Source organism: Marmota flaviventris, chromosome 13, assembly GCF_047511675.1.
Source record: "Marmota flaviventris isolate mMarFla1 chromosome 13, mMarFla1.hap1, whole genome shotgun sequence".
Taxonomy (NCBI): Eukaryota; Metazoa; Chordata; class Mammalia; order Rodentia; family Sciuridae; genus Marmota; species Marmota flaviventris.
Window position 1 is genome coordinate 40406215 of NC_092510.1, and position 24093 is coordinate 40430307.

General features: G+C 37.3%; 1 protein-coding gene and 1 non-coding gene across 3 annotated transcripts; both read right to left on the reverse strand.

The window, feature by feature from the left end:
- Positions 1 to 2570: 2570 nt before the first annotated feature.
- Ak3 (adenylate kinase 3) lies at positions 2571 to 24017 on the reverse strand. Of its 2 annotated transcripts, none has more exons than XM_071600610.1 (5): positions 23997 to 24017; positions 12194 to 12313; positions 9890 to 10062; positions 8857 to 8975; positions 2571 to 4621 (listed from the first exon to the last, which is right to left on the reverse strand). In XM_071600610.1, the coding sequence occupies exons 2-5, from the start codon at positions 12252 to 12254 to the stop codon at positions 4501 to 4503; spliced, it is 474 nt and encodes a 157-aa protein (XP_071456711.1). In that variant the 5' UTR covers positions 12255 to 12313; positions 23997 to 24017; the 3' UTR covers positions 2571 to 4500. The 2 variants fall into 2 exon arrangements, with proteins under 2 accessions (XP_071456711.1, XP_027798894.2); XM_027943093.2 differs by lacking the exon at positions 23997 to 24017 and adding an exon at positions 23197 to 23500.
- LOC139701641 (U6 spliceosomal RNA) lies at positions 19896 to 19999 on the reverse strand. The gene has a single exon (XR_011704201.1). It is a non-coding gene; the product is annotated as a U6 spliceosomal RNA (small nuclear RNA).
- Positions 24018 to 24093: the final 76 nt, after the last annotated feature.

Consider the following 24093-nt stretch of genomic DNA (forward strand, 5'->3'; position numbering starts at 1 on the left):
TTTTTTTTAATGACAGGAATTACCTCAGAACTATTCTGTGAAATGTGACTATTTTTTTAATATGATTCTCTTTTTTTAATAACTTTATTTTGTTTCTATGTGGTGCTGAGAAGTGAACCCAGTGCCTCACACATGCTAGGCAAGCGCGCTACCACTTACTTGAGCCACATCCCCAGCCTGACTATTTGTATTTTTTAACTATCAAAAGGAAGTGATAACTTTTAAGTATAGAAAAGTGTGATTTATTCGAGAGGGGGGGATAATTTGCACGTTAAGACTATAACTTTTATATAATTAGTAATTTAGTACTAAGAACAGTAAATTGACATCTTTTTTTTTTTCATTTAAAAAATGTCCTCTTTAATACTGAGAACTAACTCCTATCGAAATAAATGTACTCTTTTCTGTTTCTTAAGTAATGAGAGATATACTAAACAAAGGGATAATTATATTTGAAGTTGAACAATTTTCCCTAAACAGGCTAAGCCATGGAAAACCCAATCTGAGGAATAAAACATTTTTGACATTAAAATATTCAACAGAATCCTGTTTTACTTGATAAAATTAATCTTCTAATAAAATATTTTTTAAAAGGATGAAATAGCTATCATTCCATTTATTCTGGCAATTATTATGTCAATAGTGATGAAGACAATACTGGTTTTAAATTATTGCTCTAAGATAGATGGCTAGCATTCTTTTCCAGTAATACCATTAGTGGGCTCTTTCAAATTGTTGCCTAATGGGCTCACAATCTCAAAAAAATAATAATAATTTTTTTTTTTTTTTAGGAAAATCAGGCTCTTTTCTTTCAGAGTAGCATTCATATTATCCTTTAAAAATAAATTAACATGTTATCTATAGATTAGTGGACTTTCTTACAGGATGAAAAAAAAACTAGTTTTAAGTTTGTTTAGGAAAGGTATTTGGGAAATAAGTCTTGGTGTATTTTCAGAAAAAAAAAAAGTCAATTTACTATGCTTAAACTCAGGTATTTCAGTTCTATATTCATGTGGGACAGAAATAGTATTTGTCTGGTTTGAGGTTAGATTTCCCATTTCAATTTTGCTACTATGTCATACACATTTAAAGACCCTAAAATCCTATGCATCTGTTCCCATCTGTAATGACCATGCGGATACTATTTCAGAGGTCTTCTGAGAAGCTGAGTCATCTAGTAAGTATTTGTTTACTTACTATGTAAGTGAATTGAGGGAGTACACAGAAATAAGTTGTTCATGGATTGCTTAAAATCTAATAATGAAGTTGAAAATATTCTTATAACCCTTGAAGAATTAGATTGAAGTTTTGTCTTTTCTAAATAGAGAAAATGATTTTTAAAATTCCCACATCATTCACTTTTGGTTTTGGTGGTACTAGGGATTGAACCTGGGGCCTGTGCTTGCCTACCAAGTGCTCTATCACTGAGCTACATAATTAGCACTGCTCCCACAATTTTTTCTCAATTTTTAATTTGCAACAGGGTCTCAGTTGCCCAAACTGGCCTTCAGCTTGTGATCTTCCTGTCTCAGTCCCCCAAGTATGTGTCATTTTGCCTGGTTCACTTGGTTCTTTGAGCAGTATGATTCTGTTCACTCTTCAGACAGTTAACTTGAATCATTTGGGAAAATATGACACAACACTGTACTGATTAACACTTTGGCCTTAACATTTAGTTTTACTCAGTGCTATATATGGACAAACTCCCGATCATTTGGAAGCTAAAAAGGAGGGAAAGAGGTGAGTAGACACTACAGATCATACGGCTTTTACTAGTTTTTAAGCTCAGCTAGATTATTTTAACCTTAATTTTTTTTTTTTAAACCATAACTTCCAGGATGAAAATCTTTAATTGCAAGGACAGGAAAGCTATTTCTGCAGTTTATCAGTGAGGATGTTTTCTTTTATCAATGAGAAGACGTAGTTTATAAGTAAGTTTTAAAATTATTCTTGTTGCTTGTATTACAGCAATTTAATATAATCTGAGGTCTGTAATTGCAATGATTTGATGTTAATATGAGACATTTTATTCCAAACCATGTGTGTCCAAAATATTTTGCTAAGATGCCATTGTATGTGGCTGGAGCAGGCAAAAGTAGCCATAGGCTTGGTTTTAGTAATTTAAACAATAATTAACCTATTTGAGGTGGAACTGAGAGCTAAACTAAAATTTCTGGATGGTGCTAATTGCCTTTATGCATGTCCCATTTCATACTGACTTTCCAGAAAGGAGGGTGGTTTGAGGTACTGTTCTCCTCATCTTTTAATCTCAAGTGTAGTATCTCCTCCTAAACCATGCATTCAGCTCCAGACATATTTCCATGTGGTACATGAATTGTTATAATGGTCATCACAGTATGATTTTTTTTTCCCCCTGCAGGAGGCACTTAGCAACAATACCCTTAATCAGCATTGTCTGTGACATTAGCTCATCCAGCAGAAAACAAGTTCTTTTTGCTTGTTTTAATTAAAAAAAAAAATCATACATATTTCCCATAAATAATGCATGCATGTGCAAAACTGTGGTTAAGTGTTTAGTAGTGGGGAAGGAATGGTCACAGAAGACAGTCTTAATTTTCATAGTATATTCTTTAATTCTTATTGATTTCCAGATCTAAGGCTGTCATAAAAGCCAGTGTGGCTACCATACTGTATAGCAGGGGATAAAGAATTGTATAAAATCAGCTTTAAAACCTGTTTTAAGACAATTTATTAGTACAAAGGCAATGAGATGGCAGGGTAGCAAAAAGGAAGGTGGGGTGGGGTGGCCCTTGTGAAGGACCAAAGACAAAGTAAGTAATAGCTACAGTGCTGAAATTTCATTACATTCTAATAAGGACTGTATGCCTGATAACCAAGTGGTAATTCCTAAGTTTAGTAGTTTTGCAACATTTTTAGGAAACACATAATATTAACATGTTTTTAATAAGGCATTGTAAGAGTGATAATGGTTACTGTAATCCTTTTAAAAAGCCTTGGTCCATTTCAAAAGATCAACAATAAATTTGTAAAAATCAAGAGGAAAGAAAAATAAGTTGTATGCCCCACCCCAAATACATAAGAACCACTTGCTGGCATTTGTTTTGTATTTTAAAGGCCTTGGAATAAGATGGGCCAGATTTTCAAAGGCAATTAATAGCTTGTACAAGGACTTGATTCATTTGATTTTAGCACCAAGGAAAATAAGAGTCAGTATCCCATGGAAGACACAGTGGGTTTTTCCTCCACCTCTTAAATTGCACAACTTTTACCAGGCCAGGATATATAAGCATGCATCCTTGTTGCCCTGCTAGGAGTCTAAAATGATTTTAAGTTTTAAAATGGCTGCTCAGATGACACCAGCAGAGTTCTTTCCCTTTAAGACAGGATGGCAATGAACACTATTAAGTATCAATTTCTTTGATCAAAAACAAAAATCTCTTTTAAGGAATAGTTACTTTCCTGGTCCTTCTTAACCTGTCTTGTAAATTCTCTATTGCAATATGTGTTTGCCAGTTATGTTGGTGTTCCTCAAGAGAACATCCTCCAGGTATGCCTGATCTATTTCTATTTCCTTAATGGTAAAGTATGCCTACTTTACATAGTACCATGGGTTTCCTCTTTTCTTTATTTTTTCTTTTTGCTATAACTTGTTTATCAAGGCAGAGTGTATGTTTAGATCAAGAAAAAACTGACAAGTATATCTTAAAACATACATTTCTTAACCTGAGTAACATCTGAAAACCTAAGATTTTATTACATTTTCCACTGAAGTCAGTGTTGGTGCTTACCTAAGAACGTACAATGTCAATTTTGACACAAATCATGTCCCTCAGTACACATGTATTTTTCAAAAGAAAATAAGTCGTATTAAAGTAATATTTTCTTATACGCTGACATTTTTATAGCAAATTGAAAATTCTGAGTAAACAAGGTATTTCTAATGACAAAATAAATATAGTATATGTAGGTAGCTTACATGTTTCTTAGTGTAAAGGCAGCAGTGAATTTGCATCTTGCAACGGATCTGTAAATCTAGTTGCTTTTTTCCTGGAATTTCATATAGTGTCTTACCATACCATGTTCCACAGGCTAGAAAACATTTTTTGGCATCAGTATATGCAGAAGCCTCTGATGAGCTATTTTCCCCAAATGACATGTATTTTTCCAACTTTCCCAGAAAAATACAAAAATTTTATCAACCACTTTTACTGAACAAAAATGTTACTACTAATTGCTCTTTTAATTTTTACTCTAACAAATTCTTTAAAAAGTTTTGATATCTGATGTTTTTGAATTGCACACTCATAGAATATAATTGGATAAAATATACTAGATGATTTCAAAAGATCAATCTTAGTATCTGAATCATTTGGCACATCCTTAATAATATCCACAATAAAATCAGTAGAAATAAAACAATTTTCAAAGAATTCATACATGCTGGAATCTTAGTAAAAGGAGCTGCTAATGCAAAGATGAGGAGGTTCTGCTCATCTTACTAGTTACACGCTTTTCTCCTCATGGAGTAACTGAGGTTTTCTGGTTTGTTTGTGGAACTTTTGTTTGTAGGAAAGCATAAACATAGGGCCAAATCTTGTTGGTTTCCGTTCCAGAAAATGTTTCCAACACCCCTTTTTTCCTAAAGGAAAAACAAAACAAAAATGAAAAACACAGGTCTCAATCTTCCTAATAAGGTTTTCAAAGCTTTTCTGTAAAACATGACAGTATAGATTTAGGAGTCTCATAAGTATAGATCTAGGTGACTAAGAGAAAGAATTTGGCTAGGCACTGGAGAGCCTACATTTTAGTTTCAGCTTTGCCCCATAGCATACAGAAATGGGCATTTACAAAATAATAGCAGCTGTCATTATTGACTGTGTACTGTGTGTTAAAACCTCTGTTAAATGCTTTATAGCTAATTCATTCAGTAATTTCCAAAACTCAAATTTTCTTACTCTGCTGACAAAATTGTCTCTTATAAAGTGACTTAATCCAGATCACTAAGTTGGTAATAGATTTCCAAACGGGGACCGTCAGACACCAGAATAGCCATTGGCTTTTTTTGTTCATTAAAGTCTTTTGCAAAAAGACCTTTCCAGCGGCTGGGGATGTGGCTCAAGCGGTAACGTGCTCGCCTGGCATGCGTGGAGCGCTGGGTTCGATCCTCAGCACCACATAAAAATAAAGATGTTGTGTCCACCGAAAACTGCAAAAGAAATATTAAAAAATTCTCTCTCTCTCTCTCTCGCTCCTTGGAGCTTTCCAATACTGGATTATCTCTCATTTTGCTGAGTTTTATTTTTTTCCTCTACGCTACCCTTGTGAACTTTAACAGAAAGGGGAATAGAAAGTTTAAGTTTTATTGTTTTTCTTATTTTCTTCATTTCTCCCCTGGAAAGATTTGTCTTTCTTGTACCGGATCAGCAGTGAAGAGTAAGAAGCAGAATCCTGCGATTGCTTCAACCCATAGATATTAGTCCAAAGAGTGTGACACTCTTGCTAATATCCCTTTACCAATCCATGCATACTCATGTATACACACTGGCTCAAAGGTTGCAAAAAAGCAAATGAAAAACTCACTGATACCTCTGTTAAACCCTCTTACTAGGTTTTCAGAGTTCTTGAAACCTCATAAGATTATGATAGTTAACATTTTTTTTTTTTTGGTAAGAAATATTTGCTACCAGAGAAATTATATTCAAACAGTATTCTTTGCATATTAGAAGTCTTAAGCTTCTAAATTCACAGGAATTTAGTAGCTTTCAAGAGAATAACTTTCTTAATGGTATAAGCCTCATGAAGACCTACTTTAAAAATCAAGCCACAATGTCACAAGTGGGTTAATTGCTGAGAGCACAACTAAAGGTACCTATTCAATCCTAAAGCTGTTACCTTGGATGAACATTTGTCATTTTTTGTGAAATAAAATGGAACCAGTTCAAAAAAATTAGTCCTCCAAAGAGTAAGAGCATCCTGCTATTTTTAAACATAGGCTAATTACTCTATAAATGTCCCATGGCTGAAAGGAGTTTTAAAATACAATAACAACTGTGGGCATTTTAATATAACAATGTTGTAACTGAAGTCCTTATGGTACCACTTTCAATTTTTAGTGAAATCCAACTTTAGTTTTATGTGTGAGAACTCAGAAGGAGAAGCTTGAATTAACAGCAAGAGGTAGCAAAAGCCAGAAGTCTTGAAAGAAAAACTAGTATCTCTGGAGTGGGGGGATTGAATCCAGGGGTACTTTACCACTGTGACACATCTCTAACCTTTTATTTTTTTCAATTTTGAGAGGAGGTCTCCTTAAGTTGCTTAGGGTCTTGCTAAGTTGTTGAGGCTTGCCTTGGCGGACTCGATCCTGCCTCAGCTTCCCAAGTCACTGGGATTATAGGTGTACCACTACTGGCACTAGGATCTCTCAAGATAAGGACCTGCTTCATTCATTTCTGTAAGATTTCCTCATTTTGGAATAACTAATCCCAGTAGGACTAGTTCTCTATTCAGAGCCTTACAGTAATGTTACCTGCCCAACAACAGTAATAATCTCCCCAACCAAAGTCCATGAGGTTCAGGTGAGACTGAACCTCATTTCCCATATTCAAGAATGACAAAGTCACAGTAATCTCTGCCAATCACAAGATTTTTGCTGGCAAAAAAAAGGCTCTTTTCTGCTGGGGTAATTGAACTGGTAGGAGATAAGCTAGAGTACAGAGGGAGCCGGATGTTTCTTCAACACCTGGACCCAGCCATCTACTTACCTTTAGACTTTTTAGGTATATGACCAATAAATTCTGTTTTTTTTTTCAATATTTTTTTAGTTGTTGATGGAACTTTATTTCATTTATTTATATGCAGGGCTAAGAATTGAACCCAGTGCCTCGCACATGTTAGGCAAGCACTCTACCACTAAGATACAACCCCAGCCCCAAATTCTGCTTAAGTCAGTGTGGATTAGGTTACTGTACCACATCGAATGATAAACAGTGCTTTCAGCTTTCCACTTCACCCATATACAGAAGGTGAGCTGCTTGGGGCCTGACAGGAACTGAATCTATTTGTGTGGACCAAGGGCCTGACCCAGTGTCAACAGAGTAAATAATAATCACTGACACTGGGTGATTTAGTAATAGACACCAAATTTGCTTTGAGTCTTTTCACATATCCTCTTCATTCCCTTAAGCCTATATAGTGGTATTATTTCACATTGCCTGATTTTATAATAAGGATTTTGTATTGTAAGGTTAAATATCTTGCCCAGGGCCAGAGCTGGAAATCTTTGGAGCCAGGCTCATTATATAAATCACAAAATTATAATAACAACTACTATAAAAAGTGAATTACCAGCTATTTTGTAATTTTGCCCTCCAGAAATAACTATTAAAATGGTTTGAAGACTATTGCTTCAGATTTTACTGCATACTTGCCCCTATTATAACAATAACTACAACCATAATAATAGCTAATATTTATGTAGTGCTTACTATATGTCATGCACCATTTTAAGAATTAACACATATTAACTCATGTCCAAGCATGTATTCTCATTCCCATTTTATAGAGGAGAAAACAGGCAAGGGTTAAGCAAGGGGTTAAGGCCAAATTAATTAAATGATGAGCTGAAACTTGAACTTGTTCTGGCTCCAGAGCCTATGCTTTCACAACACTGGACTGTTTTGACAATCATTATTTAGTAAGACAGTGAATAAGAGGGAAGCAGTCATTCTCTATAAGGAGAAGGAAAGCTGACTAAAGAAACAGGACTCTGGGCTGGGGATGTGGCTCAAGTGGTAGCATGCTTGCCTGGCATGCGTGGGGTGCTAGGTTTGAACCTCAGCACCACATTAAAAAAATAAAGATGTTGTGTCCACTGAAAACTAAAAAATATTAAAAAATTCTCTCTCAAAAAAAAAGAAACAGAACTTTTTCTTAGCTTGCATCAAATATTAACTCAGTATAGTTCCCATTCTGTGTATGAACTCCTTGAAGAGTATACCAAAATTATTAACCACGCCAGGTGCAGTGATAAACATCTGTAATCCCAACTACTTGAGAGGCTGAGGCAGGAGGATCTCAAGTTCAATGATAGCCTCAGCACCTCAGTGAGACACTCAGCAATTTAGTGAGATCTTCTCTCAAAGCAAAATTTTTAAAAAGGTGGAGGATACTGGGAATATATCTCAGTGGTTAAGACCCCTGGACTCAATCCCCAATACCAAAAAAACCCTCCTGATTTATTAGACAAATTCACGATCGGTGGGTCAGATGTCAATTGAAAGTCTCCTGTACTAAAGCAACTTCTGTTGGCACATACAGTGGGCAGGTTTGCCTCCACAGCACTCATTCCAGTCCTCTCTCCACTACATAGCAGAGTTTAGGGTGAGAGTGGTCACTCCTAGCTCCGGGTGTGGACTAACTGGTATAATCCCTCCCAGCCAAGTGACTGGTAATCCAGGCCTACAACAGTTAGTGCCTGGATTCCATGACCACAGTGGCTGTTCAATTGGTTTAATCTGAGGGATATTCAGAGCTTTTGTTCACTAGGAAGAGGTTACTCTTCAGCCTTTCATGAAAGAGGAAGCCCTGGCTGTTCTAGCTAATGTCTGCAACCATGCAGGAAGCCTGAGGACAAAGTAAAGACACAAAAGAAGGCAAAGCTAAGACAATGGCAAACCTCTGGTCAGACCTAGGAGTGACTGAAATCCAGCCTACCTTCTGGACTTCTCTATTGTACTAGCTAATACATTTTCTTTGTTGCTTAAGCCAATTTGAATTGGGTCTTCTGGAATTTTAGCATATCCAATTGTAAAGTATGGAAAATCAAAAACCCCATGCTTCAAAATGCAAGAGAAGTTCTCAAAAGCAAGAACTCACTGATAATACTCCAAAACTGGCTCCGTTTGTGCTTCATAAGCCTTCAGTCTCTTGATCACTGTGTCTGGTCTATCATCCTCACGCTGAATCAGAGGCTCTCCCGTCAGATCATCTATGCCCTAAACAGTAGTTAGAAGACTGGTATTAAATATCATAATCTTTAAAGGAAATTTTTATAAGCACTTCAGTGAATCTCTGTTCAAGCACCAATTACAAAAATATGTTAACTTCTAAACAAACAATCCTACCCAAAGACAGACCATTGCAACACAGAGCCAAGAGAAACTAGGATTATTTCTGTAGTACTATAGTTTGGATCTGGAATGATCCCCAAAGGTCCATGTGTTAAAGGATTAGTCCTAGCTCATGACACTATTGGGAAGTAGCGATACCTTTAAGAGGTGGGGCTTAGTGGAAGGTCTTAGTCATTGGGGGTTTGCCTTGGAAAGGGACTGTAGGACCCTGGTCTCTTCCACTTCCCCATCTTTGTTCTACCATGTGTTCCCCACTATGATTTGTTGCCTCACCACAGGCCCAAAAGCAATGGGCCAATGGATTGAAACCTTCAAAATTGTGAGCCAAAATCTTTCTTCCTTGTAAAGCTGATTATCTCAGGTATTTATTACAATAGGGGAAGGCTAGCACAGAAAGCAGAAAGTGACACAGTATCAGTCACCTTAATAAAAAGATTTTCTAACCAACCTCTAAACAATTTCATACACACACATACAGATTCAGCTATACACTGAGAACCTCAACTGTCAGTGCTGCAAATCCCTCCTGCCTCTTCTCCTAACTCATTTCCTGGCACAAAGTAGGAAATGAACACATACTTTTGAATTTCGAGTAACAAACCCCTGTTGCTCCTGGAATGACTTTACTACCAACCTGAATGGACTACAAGTAACCTGAAAATATACCCTCAGGAATTTTGGTCAGGTACAAGATTTTCAAGTTCACCAACTTTATGTCCACGCAGGCAAAAGGACTCAAGGACAGTCTGCCATATGTCCACTCCTCTACAACTACTCACCACAGTTTTAGGAGGGTTGAATTCAATGTTGTAGACTCGGCCACTGGCTGGATGAATCCAGCGAGCAGTGAGGCGGTGTTTAATGACCTCAAAGGGCACATTCAGGTTGATTACTGTGTCTATCTGATAAACTTTATCCAGGGCTTCTGCCTGTGGAAGTGTCCTTGGAAAACCTTTAGAAAGTTAAAAAAAAAAAAAAATGAAGGGAGAGAGGAAAGGAGAAAGGAAAGAAAGAACAAAAATTAACATTGGGATGTTGGAAGCCAGGCTTGGTGGCCCACACCTATAATCCCAGTGGCTCCAGAGTTTTAAGGCAGGAGGATCACAAAGTTCAAAGCCTGCCTCAGCAATTTACCTAAGCAATTTAGTGAGAGACCCTGTTTCAAACTAATAAAGAAAAAAGGGGTTGGGGATGTAGCTCAGTGGTTAAGTACCCCTGGGTTCAATCCCTGGTATTAAAAAAAAAATGCTGGACAATCTAAACAAAAGAAATACCATAGGCAGCTTGATCATAGATGTAATACAACTGTACTAATTAATTTTTTTGAGAGTGTGGGTCATGGGATCCCTAGATATTTGATCAAACATTCTGGGTATATATGAAAGGGTGTTTTTTTTTTTTTTTTTTTATGAGATTAACATTCAAACAGGTAGACTGAATAAAGTATATTGCCCTCTAAAGTATATTGGCCTTACCAATCAGTTTGAAGGTTTGAATAGAACAGAAGGCTGATCCTCTCAAGTACCTTCTGCCTGACTGCCATCTTATTAGGACATTCACACTTTCATGCCTTTGAACAAAAGCTGAACTCATCACCTTCACTTAGAACCTCAAAAGGCTTTTTTGGAATGTGACAGAAAACAAAGTAGAGGAATAAGCCCTAACAGATAACCAATTTATAAAGCAGCCCTAATCCCCAAACCTGAAATCCTATGATGCTCAGAAAGTCAGATTTCAGAGCTTTTTGAATTTTGAGTTTTTAGATTAGGGATGCTCAAATAGTAGTTTATGCAAATATCCCAAAATACAAAAAACTGAAATCTGAAACACTTCTGGATCCCAGCATTTCACATACAGGATACTCAACTGGTATAGCTAAAGTAGTTTAAACAATGTGGTTAAAAAAAACAGAGAAAGGCAAATTGTAACTGGTTAGTGAATCCAGAAACAGATACAACTATAGGGAATTTAAAATAATATTTTGATCCCCAAATTTTTGACTTTGCAGTGTTGTTACTAAGGACATTTTGGTTAGAACACCAGGAAAAATTTAAATTGGTAAAAAGGAATACTTTACAAAAGTGACAAAGATTAAAAGTGTACATGCAATAATTTGTTAGAGCTAAAAATACATTTTCTTATTAGCACTGAAAGATGGAAAAATTTTCCTGTGACCTAGACTTTATATAGCTAAAACAGCAATTATAATGGATAAAACTATACCCAAGAAACCCGGATTTGGGGTAAATAGCCCCTAATAAAAGTTTATAATGGCAAAAAGCTCAATCTATATATGGCCCCAAACTGAATAAGTCAGTCATCAAACATTTATTATAAAATTTACAATGAAGTAAATGATCCTGATAAAAATAATTTTAGGCAAGTGCTTTACCTCTGAGTTATATCCTTATCCCTCTAATAAAAACATTTTTAATACATTTAATGAGAACAAATAGAATATGGTGGCTAAATCTATTGAGTGCTCTCCAAGTTCCAGGATCTATATATAATGTCAAATATTTTATAAAGATAACTTCTTTCAACCATCATAAATGAGGCACTATTATTATTCCCACATTACAAATGAAGAAACTGAGGCGTAGCAAGGTTACTTGCTCTTCCTCACAAAGCTAATTAAGCAGTGGGAGTAGAATTTGAACATAAGCTAACCCAACATCTACTCATAACTAAAAGTTGTGCACTAAAAAAAAGTGTCAATAAAAACACTTCTCTATTTGTGTGTTTGGTGCTAGGGATGGAACTCAGGGACACTTTTTCGCTGAGCTACATCTTCAGCCCTTTTAATTTTTTAGTTTGAGACAGGGTTTCACTAAAATTGCTTAGACCCTCACTAATTTGCTGAGATTGGCCTTGAACTTGCGCTTTCCTGCCTTAGCCTCACAATTTGCAAGAATTATAAGCCTTGCCATTGCAGCTGGTCCCCTGACCACCATTCTTGATAACTTTCTATAGCCCATGAAATGATCTTTGTCTTGCCAGCACTCATCATTTAGGACAGTTGGGATGCTCACAACACTCTACTTACCATAGGACAGTTGGAATGCTCACAACACTCTACTTACCATCCAATAGCCAGTTACATTGGGTGAGATTTTTTAGCTCATGGAGAGCTAGCCGAGTCATGACATCATCTGGGATGAGCTTCCCTTGGTCAATGAAAGTCTTGGCTAACACACCAATCTCTAGAGCAGAGGGGGGGAAAATCATTAAGTGCATTTGTTTTATCCTAGTGGTTCCTAAAACTGGTTCCCTAAAATTGACCTTGGGAAGCACACCTGTATGAAAATGTGTATCATCGACTTTTCTGCTTAAAAACAGGTTACAAAATAAAGTTTAGCCTATTTCAAATCCTCCAGTATGAAAAAATACATAAATATAAATGTATAGATGGAAAAAATAATACAAAGTTATAGACCAATATGCTAACAGTAGTCATTTCTTTGTGATAGAATTGAGAATAGATTATTTTTTATATATTTGTAATTTTCTATTTCTCTCAGGGAAAAATATGGAATAACTGATATTTTCTTCTAAATAAGAGTTTGAAATATTCATTATTTTGAGATGGCTTAATTTAAATTCCTGCTTTCATATGTTAGTCTAGAGATTTTTCCCAATCTTAAAACAGGTGCTACTGTCATAATACAATTCAATTTTTGACTGTGATCATATTACACTTTTATTAATAAGATACTCTGGAAAAGAATTTATGAACAATTTATAAATACTGTGCACAACTGTATCATTTTTATCCAAAAAACTTAATTTCCTTATGCTCCCTTAGTAATCTATATATATTCAGAGTTGTAAAACTGTTGTAACTTGTGTATATATAAAGTTTTGTGTTCTTTTTCACTAACATTTTGTAAATATTTTTCAGTGATCTTATATAGTCATTTCTGGTAATAGTCCTCTCCATCAATGTATATCAATGCTTTATACATAAAAATATACTTTCTCACAGTGGTACTGTTAGACATTTAAATTATGTAACTTAGTCTTGGTTTTTCCTCATCACTGCTGTTTCTTAAGATCTTCCTTAAGATCTTCTTCTTTCTTCATCCTCCTCCCCTTCTCCCTCTTCTTCTCCTTCTTTTAGTCTTCTGAATTGTTTCTGATGAATACATTCCCAATAATCTGATTAAAGGTCATAGTATATATGAATATTTTCATACCTCTTGGTATGAATTGCTATACTGAACTCAAAACAGATTCCAAATTGTTAAATTCATGAAATTTTATATTTTAACCAAGAATTAACAGTATGGAAACTGCCATTTGAAGGTGTGTTATCAGGTTTACAACAACATTTGGACCTGGGTGTGGTAGTGCACCCCTGTAGTCCCATCTACTTAAAAAGCTGAGATGGGAGGAAGGCTGGAGCCCACCAGTTCCAGATCAGCTGGCACAATATCATGAAACCCTGTTCCCCCTCACAAATAAAATCTAATACAGATAGCATTGAGAAAGGGCCTAGGTTCCAAGCTAGAGAGCTCTGAAGACTTATTAGATAACAGTCTTTGGAAAGGTTCATATACTTCATATGAGTAGACCATTCTGTCTCCAGGCTTTTCACTACTGCTCTAGGGAGGCAGAGTTCCATCCTTCTCAATGGTGTTTGGGAGGAAAAAAAAAGAAAAAAAAAAAAGTAAAAACTTTCAATTCTTCAGGACTGAGTCCTAAACAAATGGGTTCCATCCTCATCTCTCTTGCTTCAGACCAACCCCTCTTCTAAACTCCCAACCAATGACAACAAATGACTTTAGGTGATGGAACTAATTAATAAAATGCTTAATGCTTAATTTCATCAGTATAAGAGGAACTTCAAGAAAAGATGATCTGCTCTTGTCACTTCGAGTCAACTAGAGATTCCAGCCAGTGCAATTAGTCCAGAAAGAAACAGTATCCAGAAGGGAAGAAGTAAATGCAGATGACCTTATCTTATACATAGAAAATCTTAAGGAATCCACTAAGAAACTATTACAACTAATCAATTAATGAGTCCAGAAAGTTGCAGAGTACAAGGTAACTATACAAATAGCTAACAATGAACAGTCTGAAAATAAAACTAAGATAACAACTCAGTGGGCTGGAATGTGGCTCAGTGGTAAAGCACTAGCCTAGCAAGCACAAGGCCCTGGGCTTGATCATCATAGGAAGGGGAAGACTGAATTTATAACTGCATAAAAAAATAAGAAAATTAGCAATAAATTTTTTAAAATGTGCAGAACTTGTAACCTGAGAACTATAATATTATTGAAAGACAAGAAAGACCTAACAAAATGGAAACACATCTTATATTCACGATTTTAAGAATTAATATTGTTAAGATGGTAATACTCTTCATAAGTGATACAGATTCAGTGAAATCCTATCAAAATCCTACCTACCTGATGTCTTTGACAAGCAGATTCTAAAATTCAAGGCACCCTGAATAGTCAAAACTATCTTAAAAAAAAAAAAAAGAAAAAAGTTGGAGGACACACACTTCTGATTTCAAAGTAACAATCAAGATTGTGTGTTACTGGCATAAGAACACACATGGTTTAATGGAACAGAATTGAGAATCCAGAGATAACCCCTCGACCTTACAATCAACTAATGTTCAATAAGGATGTCAAGACAATTCAATGAAGTAAAACAATCTTTCAAAAAAAAAAAAAAACTGCTGGGATAACTGAATAATAACTCAATATGGATCACAGACCTACATTTGAGAGCTAAAAGTATAAAAATCTTAAGGGAAAACATGTACAAAAATTCACTGTGGTGATGGTTACACAACTCTGGATAGTCTAAAAAAATACTGAATCATACTTTACAAGGGTTAATTTCATGATTATGTGGTGGAAAGTTCCTAGTAAGGAAAAAAATCCCACCACTACTCAAAGTCAATTATTATTAAAACTGATAATAGATATTTTGAGTTTTTGTGTATACATAGGTAAATATTTATATACAGTATGAAAACCAAAAGCCTATAATGTTTCAACTGGAGTTTAAAAAAAAAGATTCAACTCTCCACCTCGAAGTCTAAGCAGTTTGCTTTTTACATTTTAAATGTTGACTTACTCCCTAAATTATATACAAAGACTTCCATCCAGGGTGAGCTTTGGACATTAGGTAAATATTTCTTTGATTGCCTATAATTTAATATTATACATATACCTTAATAGACTTCTCATAAGAGTACCATTCACTTTTTGATTCAAAAATTAACAATTGAGTTAGGCATGATGGCACATGCCTGTAATCCTAGCCACTTGGAGAAAGAGGAAGGATCATAAGTTCAAAGCCAGCCTTAGCAATTAATTTAGTGAATTCCTGAGCAACTTGGCAAGACTCTTGTCTCAAAATAAAAAATAAAAAGGGCTGGGGATGTAGCTTAGAGGTAAAGCATCCCTGAGTTCAATCCCCAGTACCAGAAACAAAACCAAAACCAAAAACAATTTGGATGTACAAAGCCCTGGGTTCAAGCCCCAGCACCACAAAAAAAGAAAACAAAAATTAACAAATTTGGGAGCTTTCACATCTCCAAAACACAAAAAGCTAGTTTAATTTTTTTTTTTTTTTTAAACCACCGGGGATTGAACCCAGGGGTGCTTAACCACTGAGCCACATCCCAAGCCCTTTTTTATTTTGAGACAGAGTCTCACTGAGTTGCTTAGGACCTCAATCAGTTGCTAAGGCTGACTTTGATCTCAAGATCTTCCTGCTTCAGCCTCCTGAGCGCCGGTATTACAGGTGTGTGCCAACCATGCCCAGCACAAAAAGCTAGTTTAAAAGTAGATTCTTCACAATAAGTTAATTTTCTATAAAGTTATTCACAAATAAAAATAGAAAAGGATAGTTAAGAGGAAAAACAGGGAAGGTCTAAATCAACTTTTAAGGATAAATAACCATAAACCAGGCATTAATCTGAGAAATAACTGCTTTATTACATAAACTACAATTTTTGTTTCTGTATCTCCTTTTAAAATCTGGTCATCCTCACAACATTACCCAAACCAACCTCACATCATATCTGAACATTCAAAATTATTGCTTGAGCAGCCATGAAGTACAAAAGAGGGACCTGAATCAGTTTTCTTTTACACAGACCAAAAGAAAGGGCTAGAAAGACTTAATCTCCTTCCTACCTAAATTGCTTTCATCATCATTATATAGTAAACAACATGAACTCTACTTTTAAAAATGTGTCAAAATAAAACTAGAAAGATGACAGTGAATGGGTTAAATGACAGCTTTATCCCCCATCCTGGGCATTTTGGAGTAAAACCTTTCTCAAATAATAAAGACTTGAATTCACACAGTGGTTATCACGTGGGACAGGAAGAAGATATCTGTGGAAAGGGCACACAGAAGAGCCCCCAAAGCGCCTGGCATTCTCTCCAGGGATAGGTAAATGAGTGTTCATTTAACTCTTCTTCTAACCACACACAGACATTATACTAATTCCAGGCATAAAATATTTCAAGGAATTACACTGAAAACAAAATATTAAAGCTAAAATCTCCCTTGGCCAATGGTCCTTCCTCCAACTATCACCCAGTTTTTCTCCTCTTCAGTGAAACACTTAGAAAGTGTTTTTATACCAGATCCATACACTTCTCTTCCCACTCAACTCTGTTTCAGCATAGAATTGCAATTCAAAAATTGTATAAAGGTCAGTCTGCATCTGGCCTCATCTTACCTCTTTCCCTCCCCACTTTTACCCTACCCTCAAACCACAACCCCCAGCCTGGACATACTCTGAACATACTAAGAATCCTAGCCTTTGCACAAGCCCTTTGCCCCTTCTTTTGCCTGATGAGTTCTTACTCTGCCATGATATGGATGTGGTTTTTGTTTCTTCTAGAACTTATGTTGAATTTGGTCCCCAACAGAATAGCATTGCGAGATAAGATTTTTTAAAGAGGTGTGTGGTTCATGAGGACTCCACTGTCATTAAAAGATTAATATTACTCTTGTGGGACTGGGAAAATTCTCTGGGAAATGAGTTTTTAGAGTTTGACTAGTTGCCTTGAGAATGAATTGTAACAGATGGTGTTCTGTATCTTGCATGAAACCACTTGTCCTTCCATATCTGCACATCATAATGCAGCACAAGGCCCTTGCCAGATATAGCCACTTGACCTTGGACTTCCAGTCTCCAAAACCATGAGCTGAACTAACTTCTTTCCTTTATAAACTCAAGTATTTGGTTATCGCAAAAGAAAATGGACTCTTTCAAGAGACATCTTAAAGAGCTCTTCATAGTGAGGCATCCCTCAACCTCCTAAGAAACCAAAATTTCCTCCTCCACACATCTATGATGTCACAGACTTGTCTATCACACTACTAAAAAACTACATGTCTACATGTTAAGGACTGAACTGTGTCAGCCCAAATCCATGTTGAAACCCTAACCCCTAAAGTGACTATAATGTAGAGATAGTGCCTTTAAGGAGGTAATTAAGATTAAATGAGGTCATAAGGGTGGACCCCATAAGGCGTGTGTCCTTATAAGCAAAGGAAGATACCAGGAGTGCCTGGGCACAGAGGAAAGACCATGAGACAACAAAGTGAGAAGGCAGCTGTCTGCAAGTCAGAAAGTCCTTACCAGAAACCAATTCTTCCAGTGCCTTGACCTTGGACTTTAAAGGATCCAAAACTATGAGAAAATAAATTCTACTGTTGAAGATATCTGATCTGCTGTGGGAGGCTGTTACAGCATCCGGAGCTTATGAACACACAGGTCCATCTGTCCACCTGTCCCTCATGCCCACATCCTGATTATTGGCATCTTCAGTGAAATCTATTCCTTTCTGTATGTCACTTCTTATCACATATTAGGTACTTGTTGGATCCATGGATGGATGGGTGGATAGATGATATATGGAAGGAGGGACAAGCTGCTTGGATGCCCTTGGATTCTATTCATGGAATTTCAAAGGCTTTATTTTTGTCAAAAATTACCATCTAACAAAAGCCTAGTTTCTTTGAGACAAAATTAATTAACACACTTATCTTTTAAAAACTGTTCCTTTAACTTTTTAAACAAACTGTCTATACACAGAAAATAATGGAAAAAGAAAAAACAACCCAAATGTCCACCAACTCATGAATGGATAAATCAAACGTAGTATATCCATACATGGAGTATTTGACAATTAAAAAGGAATGAAGTGGGGCTGGGGATGTGGCTCAAGCGGTAGCGTGCTCGCCTGGCATGCGTGCGGCTCAGGTTCAATCCTCAGCACCACATACAAACAAAGATGTTGTGTCCGCCGAAAACTAAAGGAAATAAATATTTAAAAATTCTCTCTCTCTCTCTTTAAAAAAATAAAGGAATGAAATACTAATAGTACAATATGGATGAACCCTGAAAACACTGCACTAAGCTGGGTGCAGAGAGACATGCCTATAGACCAGCTACTAAGGAGACTCAAGAAGGAGAACCCCTTGAACCCAGGAGTTCAGGGCCAGCCTGGGCAACAGAGTGAGAACCTGTCTTTTAAAACACAAAACAAAACAAAAATAAATAAATAAACCCTATGTTTAGTAAAGAAGCCGCGGAGGGGGGGGGAATACCATATATTGTATAATTAATTTGTATGTTTGGATAAAATGTCCAAAATAGATGAAGAAATATAGAGGTGTATTATTGGTATCAGAGGCTCAGGAGGGATTAGGTGAGGTGGGGAGGGAATGGGAGTGACTAACAGGAAGGAGATTTCTTTTGTGGGTAATAAAAATGTTCTAAAATTGGTTGTGGTGAGAGATACTCTATGAATATACTAAAGTCCATTGAATTGTACACTTTAAATGGATAAATTATATGGTATATACATCATCTCAAAGCTATTAGAAAAAAAGTGAAATGGGGCATTTCTTTTTGAAAACATGTTGGTAAAGGTTCAGAACAATATGTACAGTGTGCTGCCGTTTAGGTAAAACACAAACACAGAGAAGAAAAAGTAAACATTTGGTTGCATGTGCGTGAAATATCTTGGAAGGATTTTTTTCATGTAATATCCTTTTTAGACTTTTAGGAATTCTAAACTATGTAAATGAATCTCCTATTACAAATTAAATTTTTACCGTTAAAAAGATAATTTGCTCTGCCATCACTATCATCATAATTAAGCATAATTATGCTCTATGTGTATACATAATAATGTTTTGTTAGATATATAGAAACTTGGGAGCTGACAGGGATCTTGATGTTTATATACTGAGTTGGACTCCCACAACTTATAGATGAGAACAAATGAGATTCAAAGATTAAGCCACTGAGTCCACACAATACTGTGGTATACTTTCTCAAACTCTGAGCAATCTCATATCAACTTTGCAATTTCTATAACAGGTGAACCATTATATATTATATGGTTTTCTTTAAAGTGACTCACCTTTTTAAATAAATGTCATCAAGTTCATGAAATATAGGTTTATTTTTTTCTCATGCACTTTGAAATAAATATATAAAAATGTCTACCTAAAAATATCTCATGAATCTCAATTTGAGAAATACTACATAAATGGGCTGGGGATGTGGCTCAAGCGGTAGTGCGCTTGCCTGGCATGCGTGCGGCCCGGGTTCGATCCTCAGCACCACATACAAAGATGTTGTGTCCGCCGAAAACTAAAAAATAAATATTAAAAAAATTCTAAAAAAAAAAAGAAATACTACATAATGAAAGGAGTATTTAATTGACACACAGAAGCCCTGGGTTTTCATCCTAGTCTTTCAGTAAATGCTTTTTATTTTCATCTTATTTTTTTTTAATGAAGCACTTCATGAATTTGTATTTCAGACTGTGCAGAGGTCATATTAATCTTCTCTGTATCCTTCACATTTCATTATATGCACTGCTTAGATGAACAAATAAATGCAGTATATTACTGACTGAATTCTTAATTTTTCCTGAGCTCAGTTTCCTCATCTTTAAATGAGGATTGGACTAAATGTGTATGAATCATATTCAAGTTTCCTGACTCCAGGATCCAGGTGTGATCTACAGTTACTCCATGTTTGCTATTGCCAATAAGTTGCCTAGCATTTCCAGTGTCCTTATCATATCTCCTGGGTGATTTACCTTTGGTCTTAATAAAGTATATTCATGGCTTATATTTTAAATTGCATTTACAGATGAGGAAAACTTCTAGGCCCAAGGAGGTAACAGTGAAGCTACAACTGCTGGAAAGAATACAAGCCCCCCTCACATTATAAACTTAAAGAGCAGAGATCTCCTGGGATGATTTTCAACTTTAGCTATAAAATACTGAGAAGGGTTATAAAATACAGCACTTTCATGAAGTGATGGTTGATTGCAAGAGATTCCACATTATAAATTTATTTAAAGAGAAATAGTCAAAGATGCTGACAAATATTCAGGAACAAGGATAGTAGCACCAGTATTTATTATAGCAAAAAAATGGTTAACAATATGTCCAACAGTAGAAAAACTGTTTACTTATAATCTTAATGAAATTAAATATTTTAAGGCTGCTTAATGATGTGTGAGTGAACATACAATAAATAAGAATAAAAAGTATCTAAAATGTAACAATTTTACAAATGCATGCAAATACAACAGTGAGCAGAGGGGAAAAAGAGAAAAAAAAAAAACAATAAGGGAAAACACCAAAGGGTCAACTATAACTCTATCTATCTATGTGGGAAGGCAGAATCATGGATGATCTTAATTTTCCTAATAGTCTCATGACATTTTTATTCCTTTATAATAAATACAACTTAGTATCAGAAAGCATGAGCAGTATTTTATTTTTAAAGATTATACCTTTTTTGGCTCTGATTCTGTGGGAAATATCCAACCCATTCACAAATATTTATTGAGAATATAGTCTTAGTTTTGAAATACAGAACTGTGCCAGATCTGTTCTGTGAAGATAATCTGTAATAACAGATCATTATGCATAACTTTAATAATTAATAGATTATTCACATCTGTAATAACAATTTTATGACATCAAGCTTCATTTTGTTTTTCTTGTTAAAGAACTGCCCATAATGCTTTGAAGAGCTCTAGCAAATGACCCACCTCAGGATATGCCTGTTCTGCTGCTTGGGGCAGCTAGATGAATCAGACACAGTACAACCATCCCTCAGGATCTCTTTGGGTGCTTCCGTGTGAACTCTGGAATTTTCCTTAGCCAAGTAGAGAAGCCAACCCTTTTATGTGCAGTTACCTTGAACCATGACCCTGCAGAGATTGGTCTTCTGACATTCTAGTTCTCCTGACATGAATCTTTAATTTCTTTAAAGAAGTCTTTATCTGTCTTTGTCTAAGAATTACTAAAAAGTCCAGAAGGGGCAGGCACCTGAGGCAAGCTGGACCTCCTTTCATGTTCCCTATACTCCCTTTAGGTTCTTTTCAGGTTGTAGAGCTCTAGGGAATAAGACAGCAAGAATGTCAGGGAGTGTTAAGGATGGTTTCTTCATTTTTAAAGTTTATTTAATTGATTTTTAAATTTACTTTTTAAAAATATTTTGTTTTAATAAATTAATAAACATTCTTTCCTGAAGGTGCTCTCTAACCACACAGTTATGCCTCACTGCTCAGTAATTTTTCAGATAATCCCTTAAGAATTCCTTACTCCCTTGTACTTTGGATAACCTCACACCAAAAATCAGTCTACAATACTAGGGACTGTTTATTGTTACCTAACTATTTCAATGTGTTGCATCAAGAACATTTAGCAAGAGAGTCAAACAATTTAATCTTTTTGGTAAAGTTCAATTAACTACAAGGCATTATTTTTTAAGATCAATGTTAAAACTGAAAGTAGTAATGCGCCAGGTAAGTTGGATACTGAACCAAAGAACTCCAAGAAACAAACTATAGAAATATTGGGTTGATTCTGGTTTTCCCCCCAATTTAAATATCATTTTTTAAACTAAAAACAAACAACAACAAAAAACTCACCTGGAAATAACCTAAACACCCATCAAAAGAGGACTTTTTAAATAAATCAGTAAATTCAGCAAGTAGATGCCTACACAGAATGAAATAGAGTTCTATATTTCCAGGGAAAAGATATCCCAGATATAAAGTGGAAACACTTTGACGCAGAGTACATATATGATTGCATATAACACAAAATATATACGTATATGTGCTTGTACATAAATAAACATTTCTATAAGGAAACACATTTTTCCTCTCTAGGAACAGGACTGAGACAGGGAATGAGAGAAAGCTTTGTGTGTTATTTTATGTACTTCTATCTGTCCTGAGTTTTTCCTTGTTTAAAAAACCTTTTGCAGGCTTCAAAATGGGTTCTGATTGTGAGGTAAAGGTCAACACTTTTGCTAAGAAAAAGAAAAACTTTAAGAAAACTTTTTAAAAATAGTCTTTTAGAGAAAGAATCTACATACCACAAATTCAAGCAATGTAAAGTACACCGTTTGTTGACTGGATTTTGCACTGAGTTTTCCGGCTTTATTTGACATGCAAAACAAAACTATCTTTTATGTGATCAAGCATAAGGATACCTTTTGTGTTTAAGAAGTCTCTGGGGGTATCAAAATCTAAGCCACTGCTCAAAAATTACTCAGCAGTGACTACAACGAGGGTAAATAATCTTGGCCTTGAGCTTACAAGAGAAAGGTCAGAACTACAAGATCCCACAGAGCTTAACTAAATGGGGGTGGGGTAAGAAAAAGAGCAAGACCTGGCAGGGCTCTGCCAATTTTCCATGTTCAAGGGACCCGTGAAGAAGAAGCTCAGCTAGAAGGACCCTCAGAAGCAGCTGCGACCAGACTGGAGGTGCCTTTCAAACAAAGCAAGGTGGTTTCTTTTTATTTTTGAACTCAGAGCGTGTCCGAATTCACGAATGCCCTCCCCCACCCCACGCAACCTACCCAAAACAGCCGGCGGAAACTGGAGTTTTCGGGGTTGTCAGCTGCCAGAGATCTCATATCCCCGCGGCGGGAGGAAAACGCCGCGCCCGCTTCCTAGGACCGCATCCGGGCTCGAATCCCCCGCCTCGGCCCCTCCGCCCGCAAAACCCGACCCGGGCGACAGCGCTCCGCCGGCCCCGTGGCCTGGGCGCCCACCTGTGCCTTGAAGCATATTTTGTCGGAGCAGGTCCCCGCTGGAGAGGTGCTTCAGCTCGAAGTGTTTGGTGATGCGCGAGGACACGGTGCCCTTGCCCGAGCCCGGAGCCCCCATGATCACTGCGCGCACTAGCCGCGCGGAAGCCCCCATGGCCGCTGACAGAGGACGAGGCAGGGCGGACAGCGGGACTGCGGCCTGGCCTGCGCGCTCACCGGCTTCGCGGCCCGGGACGGCCGGCTGGAAGCTCTGCAAGCAGGCGGCGGCCCCGGCACCCACGCTCTCCCGGAAGTGAGCGACAGCCACCGGGCCGCCCCGCCCGCGGCCGCCGGCTTCAGCGCCCGCCCCTCGGCGACCCCGGCGCGCCCCCTCCTCGCAGCCCGCCCTGGCCAGCCGGCGCTATCCGCGCTCCCTGGGCACTCCCTCGGCGACCTCGGGGATCCCTGAGGTCTCAGAGGCCCCCTGCGCTCCTTGGCGCTGCTTCCCCATCTGCGCCCTCCGCTCTGCTCCGCTCCTTTCGCTGGCATTCTTTTGCTCCCTTCTGCCTCCTGGTCGACTCCTATAAAACCCCCTGCTCCGGTCTCATCCAGCCCCCAGCCTTTACCCGTCCCTCGACCACTGCGCCTGTCCTGCCAGGTCCCCCTGATAGACCGCGTTTCTCTCCATTCACCCTTGGCAACTCCTAGGCGCCCTCTTTCTACCTCTGGTTGCCCCTTGACGCCTCTTGGTTGCGGGACTCCACTTACTCCCCCTCACCCCTTTTGCAGCCCTAGCCCCTTCCTAGTCCATGCCAGTTCCTGACCTGCCCAGTCCCAGCCTCATAAACCGTGCCTTCTTCGGGCTCCTTTGGCAATGTCTGCTGTCCCACCAGGTGCCTTCTTGCACCCTCCGCGCCACGC